Source organism: Musca vetustissima, unplaced genomic scaffold (genome assembly GCF_032173495.1).
Source record: "Musca vetustissima isolate MV318-11 ecotype Yass unplaced genomic scaffold, APGP_CSIRO_Mvet_v1 utg4359, whole genome shotgun sequence".
Classification (NCBI taxonomy): domain Eukaryota; kingdom Metazoa; phylum Arthropoda; class Insecta; order Diptera; family Muscidae; genus Musca; species Musca vetustissima.
This window is the reverse complement of record NW_026882006.1, coordinates 193086-216677: the sequence shown is the minus strand read 5'-3', so window position 1 is coordinate 216677 and position 23592 is coordinate 193086. Positions and strand designations below refer to the sequence as shown.

The following is a 23592-nucleotide window of genomic DNA, read 5'->3' as shown; positions in this document are numbered from 1 at the left end:
CTGGCTTGCTGGCAATGATGTTTTTTTCGGGTGCTACTACAAAACGCACAACATGTGGAAATAGTTAGCTGTGGCTTCTGTTGCTGCTGGTAGTGGCAAATCAGGCATTAAAATAACACAACAGAATCAACAACCACGACATTATTACCAAAATCGTGTGTTTAGGGATTTTTTTTGTATTTGTAAGTTACATGTGTCGATATAAAAGCATCTTGAGCTGGGTTCCAACACATGGTCATGCAACCACCAAGCAAGGAGCCAGCCAGCCAACTAACCATCCACCACCTCTTCAATAACATGCATCTATTTTTCTAGTTTCCCCCTTCTTTTTTCCTACAAAATATACACACCACATATTGCCAGCAGATGTTAAAGAAAATTATTTTTCTAGGCGGACTTATCTTCCAGCAACCAACAACCACAATAAGAAGCTAGGGCTACAGGAAAAAAAGATTTCCCTCCTTTGCATGCCATTATCTATGAAATTTGTAGTTTCAGATAGGCGGACAAACAGACAGACAGACAAAGGAGCGTCTGAGTGTTGTGAGACCGAGCAAGGAGTTTGTTCAGTTTCTACCACCTTTTTCTTTTTTATTTTCTTAAAAAAGGGAGCTATGGAGGGAGGGAAGGGAAATCCTCAAAAGGAGAAGTATGTCTTGCCATTGATCGATTAATAGAACCATAAAATCAAAGTGGAAAGCAAAAAAAAAAAAACAAACTGGATTTAAAAAATTGATCATGCAACACAACACACGGAATATGAGACAATGAAGAGAGAGTGGGAATAAAGTTGAAAAAAAAAAACGTTTAAGAGAGTAATGCTCTCGGAGTTGAAAAAATGCAGTGGGTTATAGTGGGATTAAAGAAACCAAAAGCAGCTATGGAAAAAGCAGTTATTTGATCCCATTTTTGACGTTTGTAATTTTTGGCATGTTGTAAGCCTCAAAAAATATAATGTAAATTAGGTCACAATATTAAGTACTTGATTCTAAGGTTTTTGACAGTTTTTTTACATTTTATATGTGAGTTCCAAATAAGAGTTTTCCATGGGGTTTCAATTTGTAAACCCTAAAAGGTACATTTTTACATGTTATACATTTGAGTCCCTTTTAAGATATTTGCAAGGTTTTACAAGTTGTAAACCTCTAAATCTCCCATAAATCAGATCACATTATAAAAACTTGATATCTATGGTTTTGACATTTTATACCTATTATACATTTGATCCCACTTTTTGACTTTTGTAATTTTTTTATGTTGTAAACTTCAAAAGGCAAGTAATAAAGGAGATCGAATTATGAAGTTTTTATGTTTAGACAGTTTTTTACATGTTATACATTTGAGTCCCATTTAACATATTCGTATTTTTTCCAAGTTGTAAACCTCAAAAACCTTCCTATAAGTCAGATCACATTATAAAATGCACGATTTCTGTGGTTTTTGACATGTTATACATATTATACATTTGAGTCCCATTAACGATTTTTAAAATTTCTTCAAGTTGTAAACTTCAAAATAACACTTTTGGGTCATATAAAACAATAAACCGAAATTTTTCTCAGTCCGAAAGTCCTGAAAACATTTTATACCTATTATACATTTGATCCCACATTTTTATTTTTGTGTTTTTTTGCATGTTGTAAACCTCAAAAATTAGTCTATGAATCAGGTCACATTATTAAAAAATGTATTTCTATGAGGTTTTGACAGTTTTTTACATGGTATACATATTATACACCTGAGTCCCAATTAAGAGCATTAAAGTTTTTTCAACTTGTAAACCTCCATAAATATTCTGTAAATCAGATCAAATTATTAAATTTTGGGTTTCTATGATTTTTGACAGTTTTTTACATGTTATACGTTTTATACATTGAGGTCCCATTTACGATATCTACAATTAATTTGAAGTTGTAAACCTCGAGATATTACTTTAAACCAATAATATTATTTTGAATTTAGAAATAAACGAAATGGTAGAAAATTACAATTGTCGCAAATGTATAAACATGTCAAAAATTATATTTTTATAATATTTTATTGATTGGATAAAAATGGAATTGATCCTATAAATAAAAAATCCCAAAGCATTTTCTATTTTAGGTTGTTGCTTTTTTCGATTTTTTTGCCTGACAAAAATATAATGTTTTCCAAAATTTTGCCTACGAGACCCACTGTGCCTTGTTTTGTTACTTGGTCAAGTAAATTAAAGCCGAGTGTTTGGGAATCGTGGTTCTGTGTTGTATTTTCACCAACCATCCAATTCCATTGATTTTTCTAAAGAACAACGAGCGAACGAACGAATGATCGTAATATATGTTTGGCCCGAGTCTATGTAAGAAAATTAACTCGGTGTGGATGTGTGTGTGTGTGTGTGACCAGTTATTATGGTCGTTGGAGCCCCCCAGACAAAGTGCTGCTGCTGTTGTTGCTGTGCAGCGACCACTCCTCGATCTCAGGAAAGAAAAAAAGGTTCAACACTGGCATTGTAACGCGAATTGCAAAGACGGACGGTCGGGACGGACACACTAAAATGGATTGTTGTTCAATGTGTTTGGTGTTGTTACGAGCTTGATTTTGTTGTTTTTATTTATATTTGTATGTCGACAATGTTTGTTTGTTGGTTGGGGTTTTATTTTGGCATTGTTTTATTGTTGGGGCGTTCGATAAACAACATTACCGGTTGTATGTTCGTTCGGCTTTGGCTTGTTCGCTGTTTGGGTATGAGATGATGTCCAACAAAAATAAAATACAAATATATCTGTGGGTATTAAGAATAAATATTGAAATTGACTTTCATATAAAAAAATGGAGAGTGGGGAGATCTCCCCACAAAACCAATACTCAAACCAAGACAATATCTTCCACTCTAAGAGAGAAAAATGAGCAAACACAAAATTACCAACATTCCTGTTGCAGTTACTTGAAATCTCTGCTCCGAAGTCTGTCTGACCAAAAGCCGGTTTGGTGTGGCATTATGATCGAAATCAAAACGAAGCTACGTCACTAATGCAACTACTTTTTGTGGAAGGAACGTATGTTTTGCCGAAGGGAGAGTGGGGGAGAGGAAGAACAAAATTTTATACAACGCATATGGCGGGTCCCATGATCATCAACTATGAAAAAATTAAATTTACAAATGCAAAAAATATGAACACTAAATGTATGATGGTAAATTGCAATTGCCGAACCAAACCGACCTGACCTCCTTCTTTGTTAACATAAAACATTCTCGTGGAATATTAAATTATTATGGAATATTAAATTATTAAAATGTGAGAATTTATGCCTATTAGGGAAGGCAATGAGGGAAAAAATAGCTCTATTCCATTTAAGTAAATTTTGCTTACAATAAATCTAGTACCAATTATTTAATATGTTGTATTTATAGTTTTCGACAGTTTTTTAAATTTGTTTCCATGTTGTAAATCTCAAATAACAGCCTGTGAATCAGATCGTATAATTAAATTCTTTATTTCTATAGTTTTTGACAGTTTTTTACATATTATACATTTGGGTCCCACTTAAGATGTTTAAATTTTTTGTTGAGTTTTAAACCCCAAAATATTACATATGGACCATAAAAAATTATAATCCCAAATTTTCTGCAGTTCGAAAGCCCAGAAAACATTTTATACTTATTATACATTTGATCCGACGACATATACGTTTGGGTCCGATTTCCTCGCTTCAAATGACTCGAAAATATTTTATACTTTTTCTACATTTACGACTAAACCACAAAAACCAACCTAAAAGATAGATACACTAAATACACAATTTCTATGGTTTTTGACAGTTTTCTACATATTATACCTTTGAGTCCCACTTGGGACTTTTCCAAAATTTCACATGTTGTAAACTTCATAATACGGCTTAGGGACCAGATACAAAAATTATCTGAAAAATTGCTTAGATAGAAGGTTCCAAAAATACTTTTATTCATATCATACATTTGCGACCATCAGTTCTGCAATTTGTAACGTGTTGTAAATCTCAAAATATCTCTTATGGACAGTATAAAATAATATTATGAACATTTTACAGTTCGAATGTCCCGAAAAATTCGAAATTATAATTTATATACTTTTTTCTTATGGTTTTAGACAGTTTTTTACATATTATACATTTGAGTCCCATTTATGACATTTCCAAATTTGTTCAAGTTGTAAACCTCAAAATATTTCTTATGAACCATATACAAAAATATTGCGAACATTTTACAGCTCTAAGTTTCCGAAAAATTCGAAGTTATAATTTATACTTCCATAAATTCGAATTTTTCAAATTTTGTAAAAATATAAAATTTTCAAAACTACACAAAAATTCCAATTTTAGTTGAACTTTTCTACAATGAGATTTAAAATACCCTTGCGAGAGAGTCAATTACTATGAGCTTTAATTCCCTTCTAGCTCATCTACATAATTGCCCAGGCCCAAGGGGAAATGGGTAAGCGTTGTCACTGTCAGGAAAGGGGACTGGAAAAATTCCTTAGATTTCATTTTTTCTAAAACCACAATTTAGAAAATGAAATGCCTGTGCTGGCATTAATTGGGTAATTAGAAAATGTACATAGATATTGCGGGGCAACATCAAAAAGTTGCAGGAATAAAAGGGCTGCAGCTGAAGTAAAGCTTAATGAATAATAAATGTGAAATGGAAAACAAAATTGGATTTAATATAAAAAATGCAATCTACCATCAAAGGAACTACAACGGACAGAACTCACAATAAATGATTATTGTTTGTGGTTGATTTTTTTCTCACTCCTCCCGATTTCTCCTCCTCTTTGTCTTTATTCGCAATGCGATTTAATTTATTTTGCTTGTCTATCTGTTGGTATACACCCTCAGGTTATCACGTTTGCATTAGCATTTCTGGCCGGACACAACCACCTCGTAGTAACCTAACCTAAACACGCAATATCTTTTGAAGCTTATAAGTTCAGATCAAGAAGAGCAGCAGGCTTTGAATTTCAATCAAGAAATTGAAACGACAGCAACAGAAATAGGCCTAATAATAATTTCATTGATTCACATCATTTCGTGCTTTATGGATTTTTTGTTGGTTGGTTTGTAATCGAAGAGAAAAAGCTGCTAGTTACCACTCCTGGGAAAAAAGGAAGTTTTTTGGGGGCCATTGCGCCAAGAAATGCAAATCATAATATCTCAATAATGCTGAGAAAATTCATCAATCATTAGGACCGAAAGATAGGTAGCTAGGCAGTACAATGAACGAAAGAATCGAAGAACGCAAAAAAAACAGCCACTAGTGAATGGCAAATCTTAACAAATATCCGAATACCATTAGAGACAAATTATCTGTGATTATACCGCCGCGGTGCTACCATTTGGTAGCCATTCAGTCGGACAGGCAGGCATTCATTAACAACGACAATTGTCAGGACAAGTTAGAACGAAATGTTGTTTTTTCTTGGCTTTTCTCTCATTTCAAAAGAAGATAATCGCAGATGAGGCAGTAGCCATGACAAAAAAAAACTAACCTGCCTTTAGTGTTATAACTATTTAATGACAAACGTGGTCACAATTTTCCTCCACACACATACCCCACCTCCCCTGAAACAAGTCTCTCTCTCTCTATCAGTAAAAAAAACAGGCCTGGGAAATGGCCTGGAAAAAGAAGTCCATTATAAAATCACAAAAATACACACACACAGCCATGATGAAAATCCCTAGGGCACTCTCGCGGACTCTTTTCTCTCTTGGCTTTAAGTATCTCTTCAGTTACTTAAATTGTGGCCAGAAAAATTTTATACAGAAAAAACCCGCAACTAGCCCAGTGAGCGGAACAACTCCTCGTAATCTAAACGACAATTTCAAGCTTTGATAAATTGCACGATGCTGCTGAGTTGTTGTTGTTGGGTTTGTTGTAGCAACATTTTAAATAGCGGTAACCACACAAAAATAAATCACATGGCCATAGCCGAAACTTACAAAAAAAGGAATATAATAAGATAGCCAATTGAGAATTATTGATAGCAAAACACAAATCCGTTACACCTTTAGGAGCTGCATACACACAGGTCACAAAAACGGAAATGTGAGGTTATGGAGACTCATTGTGAAAAAAACATTTTATGTATAACATACTAAGAAAAAAATATATTTTGAGCTTAATTTCCTATATATATGATTTTAAGCAAATATCTTCTATAATCCTTTATTTTAGGGGTTTGGTCTTAATGAGAAAAATAGTCTGCATCGAATTTCACTATGAGTCCCCAACTAAAAAAAATCAGTAGCTATAATATATGCTAGGGAAATTTAATTAAAAAAATTGTAAATTAACAAAATATTTTTACTGAAATTTGAGTTCTCCCCTCACAATTTCAGAAGAGATGGCAATATCTACCCAAATCCTTATTTTTGGATATGGGTGTTGAAATATATTCTACATGGAATTTAGCTATAGGTCTCTGACAAAAGGAAATCGATAGCCATAACATATAATAGGGAAATGGCATTCCAAAATCGATATACTAGGAACAACTAGAGTTTGAGGTTAATTCCCTAAATATTATAATTTTAAGCCAATATCTCTTATAACCCTTCATTTTAGGGGTTTGATCTTAATGAGAAAAATATTCTGCAACGAATTTCACTATATGTCCACAAACACAAAAAAATCGGTATCTGGTCAGTTTGTCATTAAAATATCCGTATCAAATTATGGCATATAAAATTTAATTAAATTGCCTATTTTCCCTCCTGTTATAAGTTGATGGCAATTTGTTTGAATTGGAGTCAATTTCTCCAATAATCTTTAATTTTTGGGTGTGGATGTTAAGGAGAAAAATATTCTGCATCGAATTTCACTATATGTCCCCAAACACAAAAAATCGATAGCTGGTCAGTTTGTCATTAAAATATCCGTATCAAATTATGGCATATAAAATTTAATTAAATTGCCTATTTTCGCTCCTGTTATAAGTTAATGGCAATATTGGACCCAACCATCCTCCGTATGGGGTTGGTGTCAAAGAAAATCATAATCTACATCGAATTTCCTTAGAGTTCTCCAAACACAAAAAATTGATTGAGGTAATCTAAAGCACTAAAATATGAGTTACAAATTGGGATATGTAAATAAGGTTTTTTTTCGTGCTTTATTAGACTTGAGCTCGTTTTCTTCTATTGTAGCTCGATTTAGGGGCGCTGTGTAAAGGGGAAAAATATTGTACATCAAATTTCACTCTAAGACTCCTAACAAAGGCAATCGGTAGATACAACAGATAACTATAAAATCTGAACAACAATATTGGAGAAATAATTTGTTAGGTTAAATTGAATTTCGAAAAATAAGATTTTTTTGCTAGGACCCACAAAAATACTAAAATAATAAATATTAAAGAAATATAACTTCAAAAACATAATTTAAAGACTATTTTTCCTTCGATGAAATAAAACTCTTTGAAAGGGGAATCATTAAACTAAAATTATTGCCCATATTTCCGAAAACACCCAATCTCCCCTTCTCTTTTTAGTTTATCCATAAGGAGGATGTCATGTGTCGGTTTACCTTCACTTTCTTTAATAAATTGGCCTTATTACTGTGATGTGTGGCTTAAATAAATATATGTTTAACTAAAGATCCACACAAAACCAAACCTTTAATTAACTTGTTGCATCCTCAAACAAAGGACTACACCAAAAAATATGAAATCCGAATAAAAAATGAAACAAGTATTGAAATGAGATCTGAACTAAAAAAAAATCCGACAAAGAAAACATACAGACAACATGCAATTGTAAATCATTTTTCAATTTAGGTAAATTCACAGAGGCCAGTTTCACCGGTTTGCAATTTTTTCTGATGAGACTGCTGAGTGACAGCCTACTCATTTTTTCGGAGATGTATGAAGAAAAAAAGTAATCAGGGTGTTGTTACAAGGGCCAAAAAAACATGACAACAATGTAAGCAGATAGAGAAAAAGAAATATTGAAATCGTAAATCTTTTGCATAACTTATTAAGAAATAAAATAATTATTTTTATTGGAAAATTGAAATGGCATTTTGAAATGCCAGGCCAGCCAGCCAGCTAATAAACAGATTAAATAATAATTCTTGTTTTTTCTGTAGAAGAAAAAAATCGTCATAAATTGTCATTAAATATTGCAATCATAACCATAACATGGCTAAAACCAAAGCACTTTTTTTCAATTTCCATAATAAAGAAACCAACAACATCATTTAGTAGTTGTGGCGGCCAAGCCACCGCAATGCAAATGAAAAGGAGTCAATCACCATTGACGATGCGATGCTGCTGACTCGACGATGATGATGATGATGACGAAAGAAACCTGGCAAAGCAATTTAAATACAGCAATTTCCTTTCGTTGATGATAATAAACCATAAGAAATCATTGGCACAAATTTCCCACAGTTTTTAACTACACAGGTTGTTCCTTCTGTCATGGGACTGTTGCTAGCTGTCTGGCCTGAACACAGCCAGCCGTGGAACGTGTTGCATACCACGTTCGTTTGGCGATATCCCCCCATTCCCCATCCACTTTGGAGTGATGTGAGTGTGTAAAAGGAGTGTTACAAAAATGCAATTGGTACTCACCTTCTGGACACTTGCATTCATATGTTAAACCATTTGATCGACATGTGCCACCATTTTGACACGGTGACGGCGAGCATGGAACATATTTTGATTCACAATTTTTACCAGTATAACCAGCTGGACACATGCACCTAAAAAAGAAGAGAAAAAAAACGGAAAATGAGAGGTTAAATAAAATTGAAGGTAAATTCCGTTGATAATTGGTAAACAAGAAATTCAATGATGGGATTATTTTTGTATAAAATTAAAAGTATTTTTTTAGTTTTAAATATTTTGGAAGACTTATGAAAAAAAAATAAAATATAAAATTATTATACTATATACATGAAGCAAAACTACCTGTGGTTTAATTAGGCTTTGACTGTAAGCCACTTTTTTCCTTAATCCAACATTTTTGGTAGTTGGTCTCAACGGGAAAACTATTCTAAATCGAATTTCAATATGAGTCTTCAGCTACGGGAAATCGACAGCTTTAATATGTCACAGGGAAATTTTATTCCAAAATCATCATTATTAAAAAAATACATTTTTTGAGGTTAATTTCATAATTGTTTTGAACTGTAGCTATTTTCATCCATAACACTTCATTTTTAAGGCTGGGTTTTAAAGGAAAAAATATTTTACATCGAATTTCACTATAGATCCAGAAAACCTAATTCAAACATCAGTATATTCAGAAAAATACATTTAGAGGTTAGTCTCATAATTGCTTTGAACTGTATCTATTTTCATTCATAATCCTTCATTTTTAAGGCTGAATGTTAAAGAGAAGGCTGAATGTTAAAAGAAAATATATATTTAGAGGTTAATTCCATAATTGCTTTGAACTTTAGCCAATTTCTCCCATAATCCTTCATTTTTTGGGCTTGATGTTAAAGGAAAAACTATTCTACATCGAATTTCACTATGGGTTCCCAACAAGAGGAAATCGATAGCTATAATATATAACCGGAAAAATTAATTGAAACATCAGTATATTAAGAAAAATATATTTTGAGGTTAATTTCATAATTGTTTTGCTGTGAAGCCAATTTCTCCCATAGCCCTTCATTTTTTGGGCTTGATGTTAATGAGAAATATATTCTACATCGAATTTCACTATGGGTCTCCAACTACATGAAATCTATAGCTATAATATATAGGGAGTAAACGTATATCCAAAGTCATCATATTAAGAAACGAATATTTTGAGGTTATTTCCATAATATTTCATTTTTGAATATCGATGTTAAAGAGAAAATTATTCTGCATCAAATTTCACTATAGGTTCCCAGCTAGACGATGTCGATAGCCATAATATATTGCAGCGAAAAATATAATTTTAAAATAATTTTTTAAGAAAAACAATTTTGAGGTTAAATGAGGCTGGATGCTTATAATAAAAGCCAATTTCTCCCATTATCCTTAATTTTTGAGGGTTGATGTCAAGGAGAAAAATATTCTACATCAAATTGTATTATAAGTCTCAGAATAAAAAAAATTGCTAACTTCACTATATAAGTGGTATATTAGGCATACATATATTCAAAGTATATATTTTTAGTATTTTTTCCTACCATTTTTTAATAATTTTTTTTTATCAGAATCATTAAGAACCTAATTTCAATTACACCTAATTTATAGGCACGTATTAACAAATTTACCAATATTTCAAAATTATTAATTTTTATTTTTTGGAAAAAATTACAAATTTAAAATTTACCCAAAATCTATCCCACAACTTCTTGCAAATAGCTCTAAGGCATTATTAATTACATAAATTGGCTATAATTAAAATGAAAATAATATATTTACTAACAAAAAAAAAAAACATCATATTAGTATTTTTATATAACTTAATATGTTCAAAACAACATTAGCGGTTATGGCGGGTTTGAGTCTAAAAAAGTAAAAAGTAAGCAAAACAAAAAATATATTTTTGCTTAAATATGAAAAAATAGACTCCGCTTGTCATTAAGGCAATATTATGAGACCTAACTAAATATTACCCACCATTAGTCATATAAAATTTACAACAACAACAAAAAATCGAAAAAACTCTCATAAATTTGGTAATACCACTTCTTTTTTTGCTTACGCGCCACAACAAACGACGGAAGATAAAATATTAAAAAAAACTAAAGATCGATACCTCTCCATGTAACATCAATCATTAAATATCAATATATCATTTATACCGTCCATCTTCTTCATCTTCTCTATGAGATATTACTTTTTCTTAACAAAATTAAATGGCTTTTTTATTATTGCGTGCGTTATTTTTTGTAGTTGAAATTATTAGAAAAAAAAAATCTAAAGTGTAGCCAATCACATTAAGTGTTAAGAGCTTTTCTTTGAAGGAGATGGTGTTATTTGACCGATAGGTAGAGCTTCAATATTTTTTAATAACAAAATTGTATTGATTTGATTAGGGTTTTTGTTTTGCATTTAAATGATATGCGAGTATGTGAAATGGGGTCATGATGGGGTGCTTGAACCAATCATAATAATATTTTTTGAATTTTGTGTATGCTTTTCTTTTGCTAATTATCACAACAGGAGAGGGATTCTAAATTTTAGCAAAAAATATAGATTTGGCAGAAAAATATTATTACAATAATATTACAATTATATTTATTACACGAGAAAATATTTGCTAAGACCCTAACAATGAGAATTACTTGTTTTATAAACCCTATTTTAATGAGGTTATTTTTGGCATGTATGTTAAAGCTACCGATTTTATTTGGTCCGAGACTTACAGTGAAATTTGATATAGAATATTTTTCCACTTAACACCCAACTCCTACAATGAAGGATTAGGGGGTAAATAGAAAATATTTTGTAGCAACTTCGAAATGACCCAACAAAACATTTTTATTTTAATTAACAAATCTCAAGTCAAATATCAGCATTTTATACTATATATACCGATTTCTTTTGTTCGGTGACCTATAGTGAAATTTGATGTAGAATTAATTTTTCTTTAACACTAACCTCCTACTATTGATATTTGAGGTTGAAATTGGCAACAATTCAAAACAACTAGGAAAAAACTAAAAAATATACGGGCATGTTCTGGCATTCACCTCAACGGCAGAAGTGTATCTAACACACCGAGGTGTTCTGTAACACACTTTACACCCATTTGAGGTGTATACTTTACACTTACATTTTCATGTCGGCGTTTATTTTTGTCGCATTTCGAAAATTTCAATTTACGTGAGATGCAGAACAGGAGGTAACTTCTGAGGTGAACATACCCGATATATTGTAAAAAATTATAGCGAATGTGTGTCTATATATCGTATAGCTAGGATTTTTTTATTCAAAAACTCATAATGAAATTTGATGTAGAATTATTTTCCCCTTGGAACCACACCCCTACAGTGGAAGCTTGAGGACCAATATACCCAATATTAAAACCAACTTTGGAAAAAACGTATATCGTAATATTATTGGGCTATTTTCTTTATACAGCGCATAGCTACCGATTTTATTTGTTCGGTGACCTATAGTGAAATTTTATGTAGAATTATATTCCCTTTAACACCAAATTACCACAATGGAGATTTAAGATAGATATGAGCAATTATTTCAAAAGCTTTGACAAAAAAAAATCTCCAAAAGTACTATGTTTTTTATATATCGTAAATTAATTGATTTTTTTTGTATGTATGTAACATAGCTAGCGATTTCTTTTGTTCCGAGACCTACAGTGAAATTTTATGTAGAATAATTTTTCCATTGGTACCGAACCCGTACAATGGAAATCTGTTGTAGAAATTATCCATTTTTCCAAACAACATGAAAAAAACTCACAATACGTTGTTTTTTTATATATCGTAATTTGATAGGAATTATACGTCTATATATCGTGTAGTTAACGATTTTATTTGTTCGGTGACTAATAGTCAAATTTGATGTTGAATCTTCCCACCTTTGCCACTTGTGCCCTACAGTGTAAATTTCAGGTAGATATCGCCAATTAATCAAAACAACCCAGGGAAAATAAAGAAATGAAACTATGAGAATTTTCCTTCTGTATTTGGGGTACATATACCGATACCTACCGATTACCAATGGTCGGTGACTTGTATTGAAATATTGTGTAGAATAATATTGCCCTTGACACCAATCCTCTAGAATGAAAGTTGGAGTTGGATATTACCAACTTTGCATATCTCTATTAACAAAAAATACTTCAGAGTTTTCATATCGTAATTTTATAGTCCTATTTCGGTTATATTTCCCATAGCTACTGATATTATTTATATTGGGACTTATATTGATAGTTGATGGAGAATATTTTTTCCATTAACACAAACCCGCTGAAATGTAAGACGTAGGTAGATATCGTCACTTTTTCAATAGCTAACATAAAATACTTTAAATTTTAATATATCGTAAATTGCTCCTTAATTTAGCGTATTTTTACTATAGCTACAGATTTCCTTTGTTCGATAACTTATATTGAAATATTGTATAGAATAATTTTTCTTTTGACACCAATCCTCTACTATGAAATTTTGAGGTAGATATTACCAGCTTTTCAAATCACTATTAAGAAAAATTCAAAAAATACTTTAGAGTTTTCATATCGTAATTTTATTGCCCAATTTGACCTATATTTCCCATAGCTACCGATTTTATTTGCTTTGGAACTTATACTGAAATTTAGTGGAGAATTTTTTCTTCATTGACTCCACCCGGCTAAAATCGAAGTTTGAGGCAGATATGGTCATTTCTTTAAAAACCGAAATAAATTATTTAATTTTTTAATATATCGTATATTAATACGATATTTTCTCTATGTTTAAATTTTTACGAGATCTATGGCGAATTTTGGTGTCCTTTCTTTCCGTTATTTTTCCTTAATGCATATTTTGTTCCAATTTGTAGGTAGGGTTTTAAAAGATCGACCTTAACTTTTTTTGCTGGATCTCTTATTTATATGCTACCTTGTGTTCTTCTGGTTTTTGTTGTTGTTGTCATTTTTATTACAATACAAATAAATTTCTATTCAAAAAAATTTGTCCATAGTTATAAAAATGTCAATTGTTGTCATTAAGTTCGTCATTTGAAATCGGCTACTGTAGAATAAATTCAACATTTTTACGATCAATGAGAAGACATAGGATGGGCTTCAGAGACGTTTGGACAGAGAGGGGAGGGCAAACAGACAAATACATCGTAAATTTGTGTTGTTGTTAGTATTTGTTTCTTTTTTATGTCATGCCGAGAGTACCACCCCATGAGATAGTTTTTTTGTCTTGTTCGTTGTTGTTGTTGACGACGAACTTAAAAGTTTGACCGCAAAACAAGGCAACAACAAGAAAAAGTTTTCTATATGAAGACGCTTCACTTGAAATTTATTTATGTGTGTATTTTTTATCATTTTGTATAAATTTCAATATTTGAAAATTAAAAATGCAAATTTGTTTCGGTTATTTTCTTCTTCTTTTCTTGTGATAACGTTACTATTTGTACAGACCCGGCCGAGGCAAAGGTGGCTGGGGTTGGCTGGTCGGTCTACGACATGTGTTTTATAACACCAAGCCGAGCACCGGAAACCGAGGTTTCGACAACAAATCAATGTGAGAATTTTTTTTTGGAAACACACAAAAAGTAATACTAAGCATGTTTGATCGTGTTTAAATAACTAAATAAACAATGGGTAAATTAGAGCTTTACTTTTTGGGTGATGAATCAATATTTCGGTTTAAAAAGAAAATAAAACAATACAAATGTCTAAACACTGTGTCCGTCCGTCCAGTCCATTCGCCTGTCTGTCCATCTGTTGCTGATTTATATTAAATGTTTTATTTATTCTAATTAGCTGTTCACAATCAAATTTAAATAAATAAAAATAAATTAGCCTGTCATTTTGATTATTTGTTTTGGCAAAAATCGAACAAAGAAATCGAATAAATCTGAGGCCGGTGTGTGCCACCATAAATTAGTCTTTTTTTGGGATTTTTTGTTGGCAATTTGTTAAATATTTTTGAATTTTTAATAAAAATTCAATAAATAAAAATATCAAACAAATCTATTTCATAATCCCCACCACCTCTACTGCCCTTTCAAATCTCACTCTGTGCAGAAGATCTCGTTTTCATTTCGGCAATGAATGCCGAATTCATTTAAAAGTCGATTCATATGCAAATCCAAACATACACACAAGTCAATACAAGATAAATGGTTTTTAAATGGCCATTAATTACACTGACTACCCATCTTTGTATGCTTCCTCTTCTTCATTTTCTTTTCATCTCCAACTTTGTTTTTATTTTTTCGGTAAAATGGTACAAAACACTATTTAAATCTGGTTTGAAGTTTGAAGCCTGAGGGCAGATCGGAACAATGAATGATGTTATAATGAATGCCTAGGCAGCAAGCAGACAGCTTCTTACATGCTACATAGGTGTATGTATGTGCATATGTGTAACAACAACAAATTGCATTGCTTTACTTACTGATATGAGCCATGAGTATTCACACAGGTTCCGCCATGCTTGCAGGGATTATTATTACATTCTTCGACATCGTCACTGCACGTTGGGCCCCTAAATCCTGCGGGGCATATACACTTGAAATTGCTAACACCAGCGATGGAGGTGCACGTTCCGCCATTGTGGCAGGGCGATGTTGCACAAATGTTTTTCGTTTCACAGTGTTTGCCTGAAATTAAAGAAAGGAAACAAAAAAGGGTAAACATTATTAAAAAAAAAATTGAAATTACGAAAATAGAACAAAAAAGAACCAAAATCGGACGAAGTGTTACATGGGAGCTAGATACAGCTCCCATGTAACACTTTAATCGATTTAAAGGAGACTCAACACACATCATTCTACCATTAATTTAGCGCGATATACCAAATTTCGTGTCGATCGGGCAAACGTTGTGTTCTTGGTGCACCATTTATACGAAATCGGTCAAAATTTTATATTGGACCCATATCAATATCTGACCCTATTTGAACAAAACTCAACACAGGCAATTCTAGGCGCAACTTAGTACGCTATGCCAAATTTCGTGTCAATCGGAAAAACATTGGGTCTCTACTGCACCATTTGCAGAAAATCGGACGATATGAAACATGAAAGCTATATGAAAATTTCAATCGATTTCAACAATTTGAACCGATTTCGTGTCAATCGAACGGAATATAGGTCTTTGGTGCACCATGTACACGAAATCGGTCAAAATTGTATATGTGACCTTTATGAAAATCCGATCCGATTTGAACGAAACTCAACACATTTAATTCTAGCCTCAACGTAGTACGCTATACCAAATTTCGTAACAATTGGACTACGATGGTCCAATTGTTACGAAATTTGGTCGTTGGTACATCATTTACATGAAATCGGACGACAATATATAGGGGACCCATATCGAAATTGAACCGACTTAATTCAAATTTAACATACTAAAATCAGCAAACTGTGCCAAATTTCGTGACAATCGAACACATTTTGTGTTTTGGTGCACCATATAGCTACATCTAAATCTGAAGCGATTTCAACAAAATTTGACATACGTCTTTCTAAAATCAATTTAGTGCACTATGTTATATTTCGTGTCAATCGGACCATCGTTTGGTCTTGGGTGCACCATTTACCCGAATTCGGACGAAAATATATATGGGAGCTATATCTAAATCTGAAGCGATTTCAACAAAATTTGACACACTTTATTCTGGACTAATTTCAGTACGCTATGTCAAATTTCGTATCAATCGGACAAACGTTTGGTTCTTGGTGCACCACTTATCCGAGATCGGATAAAAATATATACGGGACCCACATCGAAATTTAAACCGTTTTTTTTTCAAATTTAGCATACATCATTTTAGACTGAAACCATCCCGCTGTGTCAAATTTTGTATCAATCGGGCAAACGTTGGGTTCTTATAGTGCACCATTTACCCAAAATCGGACGTAATCATATATGGGAGTTATATATAAATCTGAACCGATTTTAACAATATTCAACATACGTCATTCTAAAATCAATTTAGTTCGCTATACCAAATTTCGTAACAGTCGGACATCGTACGGTCTTTGGGGCACAATTTACCCGAAATCGGAAAAAATATATGCGAGCTATATCTAAATTTCAACTGATTTGAAAGCCCATACTGAATTTCATGTCGATCGGAGAAACGTGGATTATTTGGTGCATTTTTTTTAATTCTTGTCCTATCTCTAAGAATTTCTAATATAATTAAAAATATTTCTTCTTCTTACCCGTAAAACCATTAACACAAGCACACGTGTAGTCACTCAGCGTTTTCAAATTACACGTACCACCATGCTGGCACGGTGATGGATCACAGGCATTTGGCAGTTTGATTTCGCACAACGATTCCGCAAAACCCAAGGGGCAGATGCAAGTAATGCCCAGACTTTCGTTACGATATGAGACCTGACAGGTGCCGCCGTTCTGGCAGCGACCCGGTCCCGTCAGACATGGATTCTGGTATTCACAAAAATCGCCAACATATTTTGAGTTGCAACTGTAAGAAAAAAAAAAGAAAAATAAATAAGCTATTAGTAAATCATTTTTAATTTGACATCTATAACTAAATATGAAAACCATAAGAACGAACTAGAATGCACTTTTTCACAAATAAATCAACCTCAAAAATTCTAATTGAACTTTCTTTTTATCGTCACTTGCCAATCGTGTAATGTTTTTTTTTTTTTTTTTTTTTTTTGCGTGGGTAAATAATTTTCTCAGACATCAAAGTGATATCAGTAAGTTAGTTAGCAAGTAGCTGCTGCCATACATGTTGGCCATGTCAGCTACCAACCAACCTACCATCCAACTAGCCAACTCGCCATCCAACCCTGTACGGTAGACAATAATTGGCATTCACCACATATGTTGTCGACAACATTTTACCATAATGAAAAGCTTCGGAGTATTTCTTGCAAGATAAAGAAAGAGTAGAGCAAAACACGCCATGAGTAGTACAGAAAAAAAGGAAAGACGACATTGGCATGTTGGACACAATATTGGTCCATTAGCAGAGATGTTGGACAAACAGAAAGTGTTGTAAACTGCAAAGTTATATTGATAACACTCAAAGAAATAAATGGGAAACTATTTTTGAGGGAAATTTAAAAATATATTTTTAGACCAATTCCACGGCCTGGAATATTTCTATGCATCCATCCTTAGACCTGGACCTATCATAGACGCATTTTTGGATATATTTGGATTTTTTTAAAAATATTTTTAAGGATCCATTCCAGTTTTGGATTTTTTTAAAAATATTTTAAGGACCTATTGTAAGGCAAGGTTGTATTAAAAATATTTTTTTGACCCATTCCTGGCCGTGGATTTCTAGTTACTAGTATTTATATAAGCCTATTTCTAGGCGCGGATTTTTTAAAATTATTTTTATGGGCATATTCTTAGGTGTTAAAATTTCGTATCAATCGCACAAGCGTTGTGTTCTATATGGGACCTATATAAAAATCTCATCCGATTTGAACAATATGCTATGCCAAAATTCTTTCCAATCGGACCATCGTTGGGTCTTTGGTGCATTATTTACATAAATCGGACGAAAATATATAGGAGACCCACATCGAAATTTGAACCGATTTATTTCAAATTTGACATACATCATTCTAAATAGAAATCAGCCAAGCAAAATTTCGTTTCAATCGGACTAACGATTCTAGTTCTGGATTTTTTTAAAAATGTTTTTAAGGACCTATTTCGAAGATATTTGTCTCCTTTTTTGAGTGTACAAAATATTTATAAGTACTACCCAACTATGTATATTACAACAACACACCAACAAATATCGTTGTTGTTATTGTTGCTGCTGCTGTTAGCCTTTCGCGGCAATTCGTCAAGCCACTAAAACAAAAGTGTATTTTCTTCGAGTCTAACTTAACTCCTGAGAAAAACACATCATCAACGCTAATTATAAAATGTTTTGGTATGATTTCCTCGGAACTAGTATAACAACAAACAAGCAGAGTAACTAACAAATAGCAGCAGCAACAACAACAACTCTGCCTACGTACGCACTTTTCTTCTTCTTAGTTCGGTTTATACGATTTGTATGCCAGCAAATGAAAGCATGCGTGCCACATAGAGGCAATACAAAAACAACAACGACAAAGAAAAAACATACAAATGCACTAAAACATTATTACAACAACAAAGACAAGAATTCTCTTCAAGCTGGTGGTGTTGTTGTTTGATTTTTTTGTTTTAAGATTCAGTAGCAACAACAAAACTCATCAGCATCAAGCTATCGACGGAACCAATCGTCGTGTAGTGAAGACTTGTTGGTGATTGACCACAGGTAAATGAATGCATCTCTTGCTCTCTATCCCTCCTCCCTCCCTACTGTGGTCATCACACATGGATGCAGCAGTAGTTATGCTTGGATGGTCGATTGGATATTTTTTCGAAACTAAAACGTGGGCCCATCTTCAAGACAAGTTTTCGATTTTCTTCCAATGCATAGCGGCATGTTGGAGTGTGTGTGTTTGTGCGTATAGTGTATTTGTGTGTGATTGGTGTCTTGTCTGTTAATGTGTTGCATGCCATTCCTTCTTTAGATGATGACAACAAACCAACCAACCGACCAAGACGACATCGACGACGACTTCGACGATAATGATAACATATAAAGTGTATTTTGTGGTGGAAACATGAAAAGAAGCTATGAAAAGATCCGCTGCGAACAAGAGACGACCATAAACTCTGATCGATATTGGATATGGACATCAAAAGCACACACACACAGTCATACGCACAAAACACCACACATCTGTTAAGGCAACAAGAAAAAGATCAATATTACAACTTTAATCTCCTTCTTCCCTAGCTGTTACTTCGTGGCTCAAAAACACACAACAGTTGGCTTAAACCAAATTCCAGCTTGAAAGATTTATACCTGTTTTATGATTTCTTATCACACACATACACACAAACGACAGCAGCAGACAGACAGACAACATAACTGTAGCTACTTGAAAAAAAAACACACAAAGACGGCTACTAAGAAAAGTGACAAGAAGGATGGAGGAAATGGCGTAGCTGATAAGGGGGGATATACAACAGAATTACAATGACAATAGACCCCCTTATTTGTAACATTAATTAGCCACGTCTCTGTTCAACTAACTGCAACTGCAACTGCAACATGTTTGAGTTAATCTAGTCATTTTGTTGCTTTTGGTCTTAAAGATATTCAGAATGCATCTAAAAAGCCGCTATTCATTTTCTCTTCATCTTTCTTTTTCAGACTGATCTACCATCTTTTTTTATTCCATATGCATCAGACTTACACACACAATCATACAAACAGATATATGAAGTTTTCATTAGCATTTGGTGTGGCTTGATATTAGATCGATCAGTGGTAATAGAAACAACAAAAAAACAACAACATGCACTAAACTTGTAAATCGAGTTGCAAGCGATTTTAATCTCCAGCTAAACCGTAACTCCTAACAACCACAAAGCGCCATGCATGGCCTGGCCGGCCTATCTGCTGCCATCGATCTTACATGCCAACCAACCAAGAAAACTTTTTTCCACCAGTTCAACTTCTAAATGAGTTGTGAATGGTGGATTATGGCTTCTTTTCGAGACAGCCAACCCACCCCACCCTCTACAAACAATATTCTCTGACATTCTATTATTAATTAAATATAATATTTTAAAAAAAGCAAAACCGCACTGGAAATCTATAGAAAACGAAATAATGGATGAATGGAGGAGGGCAGACTGATGCGTGGCTGGCTGGTCGATTGGTTGGTTGGATGGAAACCGCAAAAAGTTCAATAAATCTTCAAAACAATTCTATGGGAAATAATATATGACGACAACTTTTATAAACGTTATATATGTATAGATTCACACAGACCTGTTCCTGATATGCATATATACACACACATACCGACATACATATGTGAAACTAAAACCGTTTAGGAAAAAGAAAATGTTACATATTGAGAGTAACAACTGTGGTGTATGGATTTTTGAGGTTAGGGTAAACATCAATCATAAAAAATAAAAAAAAAAAAATCAAGCAAAAAAATATTTTTATTCGGATTTTTGTAACCGGTTATTCGGTTTTCTGTAACCGGTTTATATCAAAAATGGCTTTTTATGAGTTTGTGGTGAATATCAACCATAACAAATACCAAATCAAACAAAAAATAATTTCATTCGGATTTGTGTAACCGGTTATACGGGTTTCTGTAACCGGTTGCGCAGGTTTATATCAAAAATGGATTGTTTTAAGCTTGTGGTGAATATCTACCATAATAAATACAAAATCAAGCCAATAAATATTTTTATTCGGTTTTATGTAAACGGTTATACGGTTTTCTGGAACCGGTTTTGCGGTTTTATATCACAAATGTCCTTTTTTTGAGGTTGTGGTAATAATAAATAAAAATTCAAACAAAGAAACATGTTTTATTCGGTTTTAGTAACCGGTTTTTCGGTTTTCTGTAACCGGTTATTCGGTTTTGCATATATCCTTCTTTAAATCAATGATAAAAATATTGGCAACTGTTCTTTTTTTTGGTAATTAATAAAATTACACTTTTTAAACGGGTATTTCATATTTCTTTAACCGATTATTTGGGTTTTTTGATTCGGTTATGAACGGGTTATGTACCAGAAAGCCTAAAATATATTCCCAAAATGTATTTTGCATTGGCAATAATGATATTTTATGTTCCCATTCTGGTTATTTGGTGTTTCCATAACCGGTTATTCGGTTTTCCACTGTTAACTTGAACTATTCTAGTATGAAAATGTAACATATATTATAAATTTTTAATTTGTTTATATTTTGTAATATTTATATGTTTTATTTTCGTCGTTATATACCGGTTATTCGGTTTCATCTACATTTTTAAATAGGTTAATAGCTAAAATTATAAAAATCCTCCAACACTGTTGTTTTATATTTTCTTTTCTTTCCATATTAATGGGTGCTGGGTTTTTTCTATAAGCTATTATTCGGTTTTTTGAAAGGGATTTCAAAATTCAAAAATAATTTAGATCCAACCTAAAAATCCTATATTTTCCAGTCCCACAAGGCCACTTTTTTATAACAAAAATTAAGTACCCTGGAACTTCCTGCAATGGGTCTCCACACGCCACAATATGTAAATTATGTTACCGATATTCTTCTTCAGGTCCACAAGGTCACTTTTTTATTATTATGAACAACATAAATAAATTCTGGAACTTCCTGCTATGGGTCTCCACCACTCTGCAATATGTCAATTATGGATGGATGATTCACCACCAACTTGAACTATAATCGCGCATACCTTCAGATTAATAACAACATGAACAACAAAAAAAAACGCTTTATGTTCATATTTTACTTCCATTTTCCCTTCTTCTTCTTTTTCCTTTACTCGAATTTCTGTTTATGTTAGAGAGGATCATAAACATACAAAAAAAACAAAAACAACGAATAAAAGAAAAACACCATACAAATTGAAGAGGTATGACCGCATTCAAAAGGTTGTTAATGCCGGAGAACGGCGACGATGAAGAACACCAGTGTCACAACTACATACAAAAATCCACCTCCTAGATTGATGATCATTGTTTGCGGTTCTGCTGTGTTCTTTCATGGTTGTGTTTGTACATGTGAAAAGAGAGAACATTTCTATACATGGCTGTGTGGGTATCTTTTTGGGTCTTTCCTGTCTATCTGCGTTCATATGAAAACGAAAAAAAAAACAGATTTTTTTGCGAACTTGTTTCACTTTTCCATTGTTGTTGCGGAGGAGAAGCTAATTGAAATTCTCCATGCACACAATGATAAAAACCTTACATTCAAAAAAATGTTATCCCCCCTCGTTGAGGAAGACAAAAAAAAAAATCAGCGACAACAAAAACTAAAACATTGTTTATTTTTTTATTCCTTGATTTTTGCTGATTTTGAACTTTTTTTTTATTTTTCCTTAGCAATTTTTTTGTTTCGATTTTCGTTGATTTTCGTAATCTGTATCTCATAATCGACCATGGTGGTTTCTACTGTTTTTTTTTTTTTTATTGGTCACAACTTTCCTTCGTATTCTGTTTTTTTTTTCGAGAGTTAGTGAGATTATGATACATTTGTTAAGATAACCAGAATAACCGAAACTTAAACTGAAATCCGAAAACCATATCCACTAGAGTTTATAGTTTGTCTTATTCAGGTCTGTCATAATGGTTTTGTTATTACCTCCCTTAAAATGTTATCTCAGATCTGTTGTCAAATAGTACCATGGAGATGCTTAGTTATTTTTTTGTATTTAATTAATTATGTTAATGGTGATTTCGGATTTTATTTTATTAATTAAAAGTTTAATTAACTGTTATACCCTGCCGTACTTTAAAATTTCGAAGTAAAAAGACTCATCCCTGATTTTTAATCCCAGATAAGTACGGAATACAACATCACTCGTCGTTATATGTTTACCACACTTATGTAATATCCGGAATTGGAAACTATGGGACCACTGATTCTGGCACCTTTCCCATAGAAGATCAATATAGAATAGAAATAGAAAACATGTCCGAATGAAGCAAATGGAATATCTGTTTATTTCATGAAAATCTCAATAGGGTTAAATATTTAAAAAGAAAAATAATTATCATAGTAAGAGGTGATATTTTGAATTGTTCGGAAACTGTAATTTTTGAAATATTTATTCCTTTAAAAGTCATGGATGAAAATCTCGAGCTGTTGTGTCTTTGCTGGTTGGGTCCTTGAAATGTATTCTTGATTCTGATTCTAAAAGCCCGGCATCGATGCAAGGCACCAAATTTATAATTTGTTAGGCTATCGAGAGGATATCCGACCCCTTGAATAACAAAATAACACATCTAATTTAAACACCCTGTAATATCGGCAACAAACCATAATCAGGCCTTAGTATGAGGATTATCTATAAACGAATATCCGATCCGATTTAATATAAAGATGATCTCTATATAAGTCAATTCCATTTGGTGCAGGTTAAACAA

General features: G+C 32.7%; 1 protein-coding gene across 1 annotated transcript in view; it reads right to left on the bottom strand.

Moving 5' to 3' along the window:
- Positions 1–23592, bottom strand: part of LOC133328099 (neurogenic locus Notch protein) — a 69843-nt gene that overhangs the window by 18915 nt on the left and 27336 nt on the right. Inside the window, exons 3-5 of the mRNA XM_061536642.1 lie at positions 16821–17089; positions 15044–15248; positions 8589–8719 (exon numbers count right to left, since the gene is read on the bottom strand). Coding sequence (XP_061392626.1) covers positions 8589–8719; positions 15044–15248; positions 16821–17089 — 605 coding nt within the window. The remainder of the gene's footprint in view (positions 1–8588; positions 8720–15043; positions 15249–16820; positions 17090–23592) is intronic.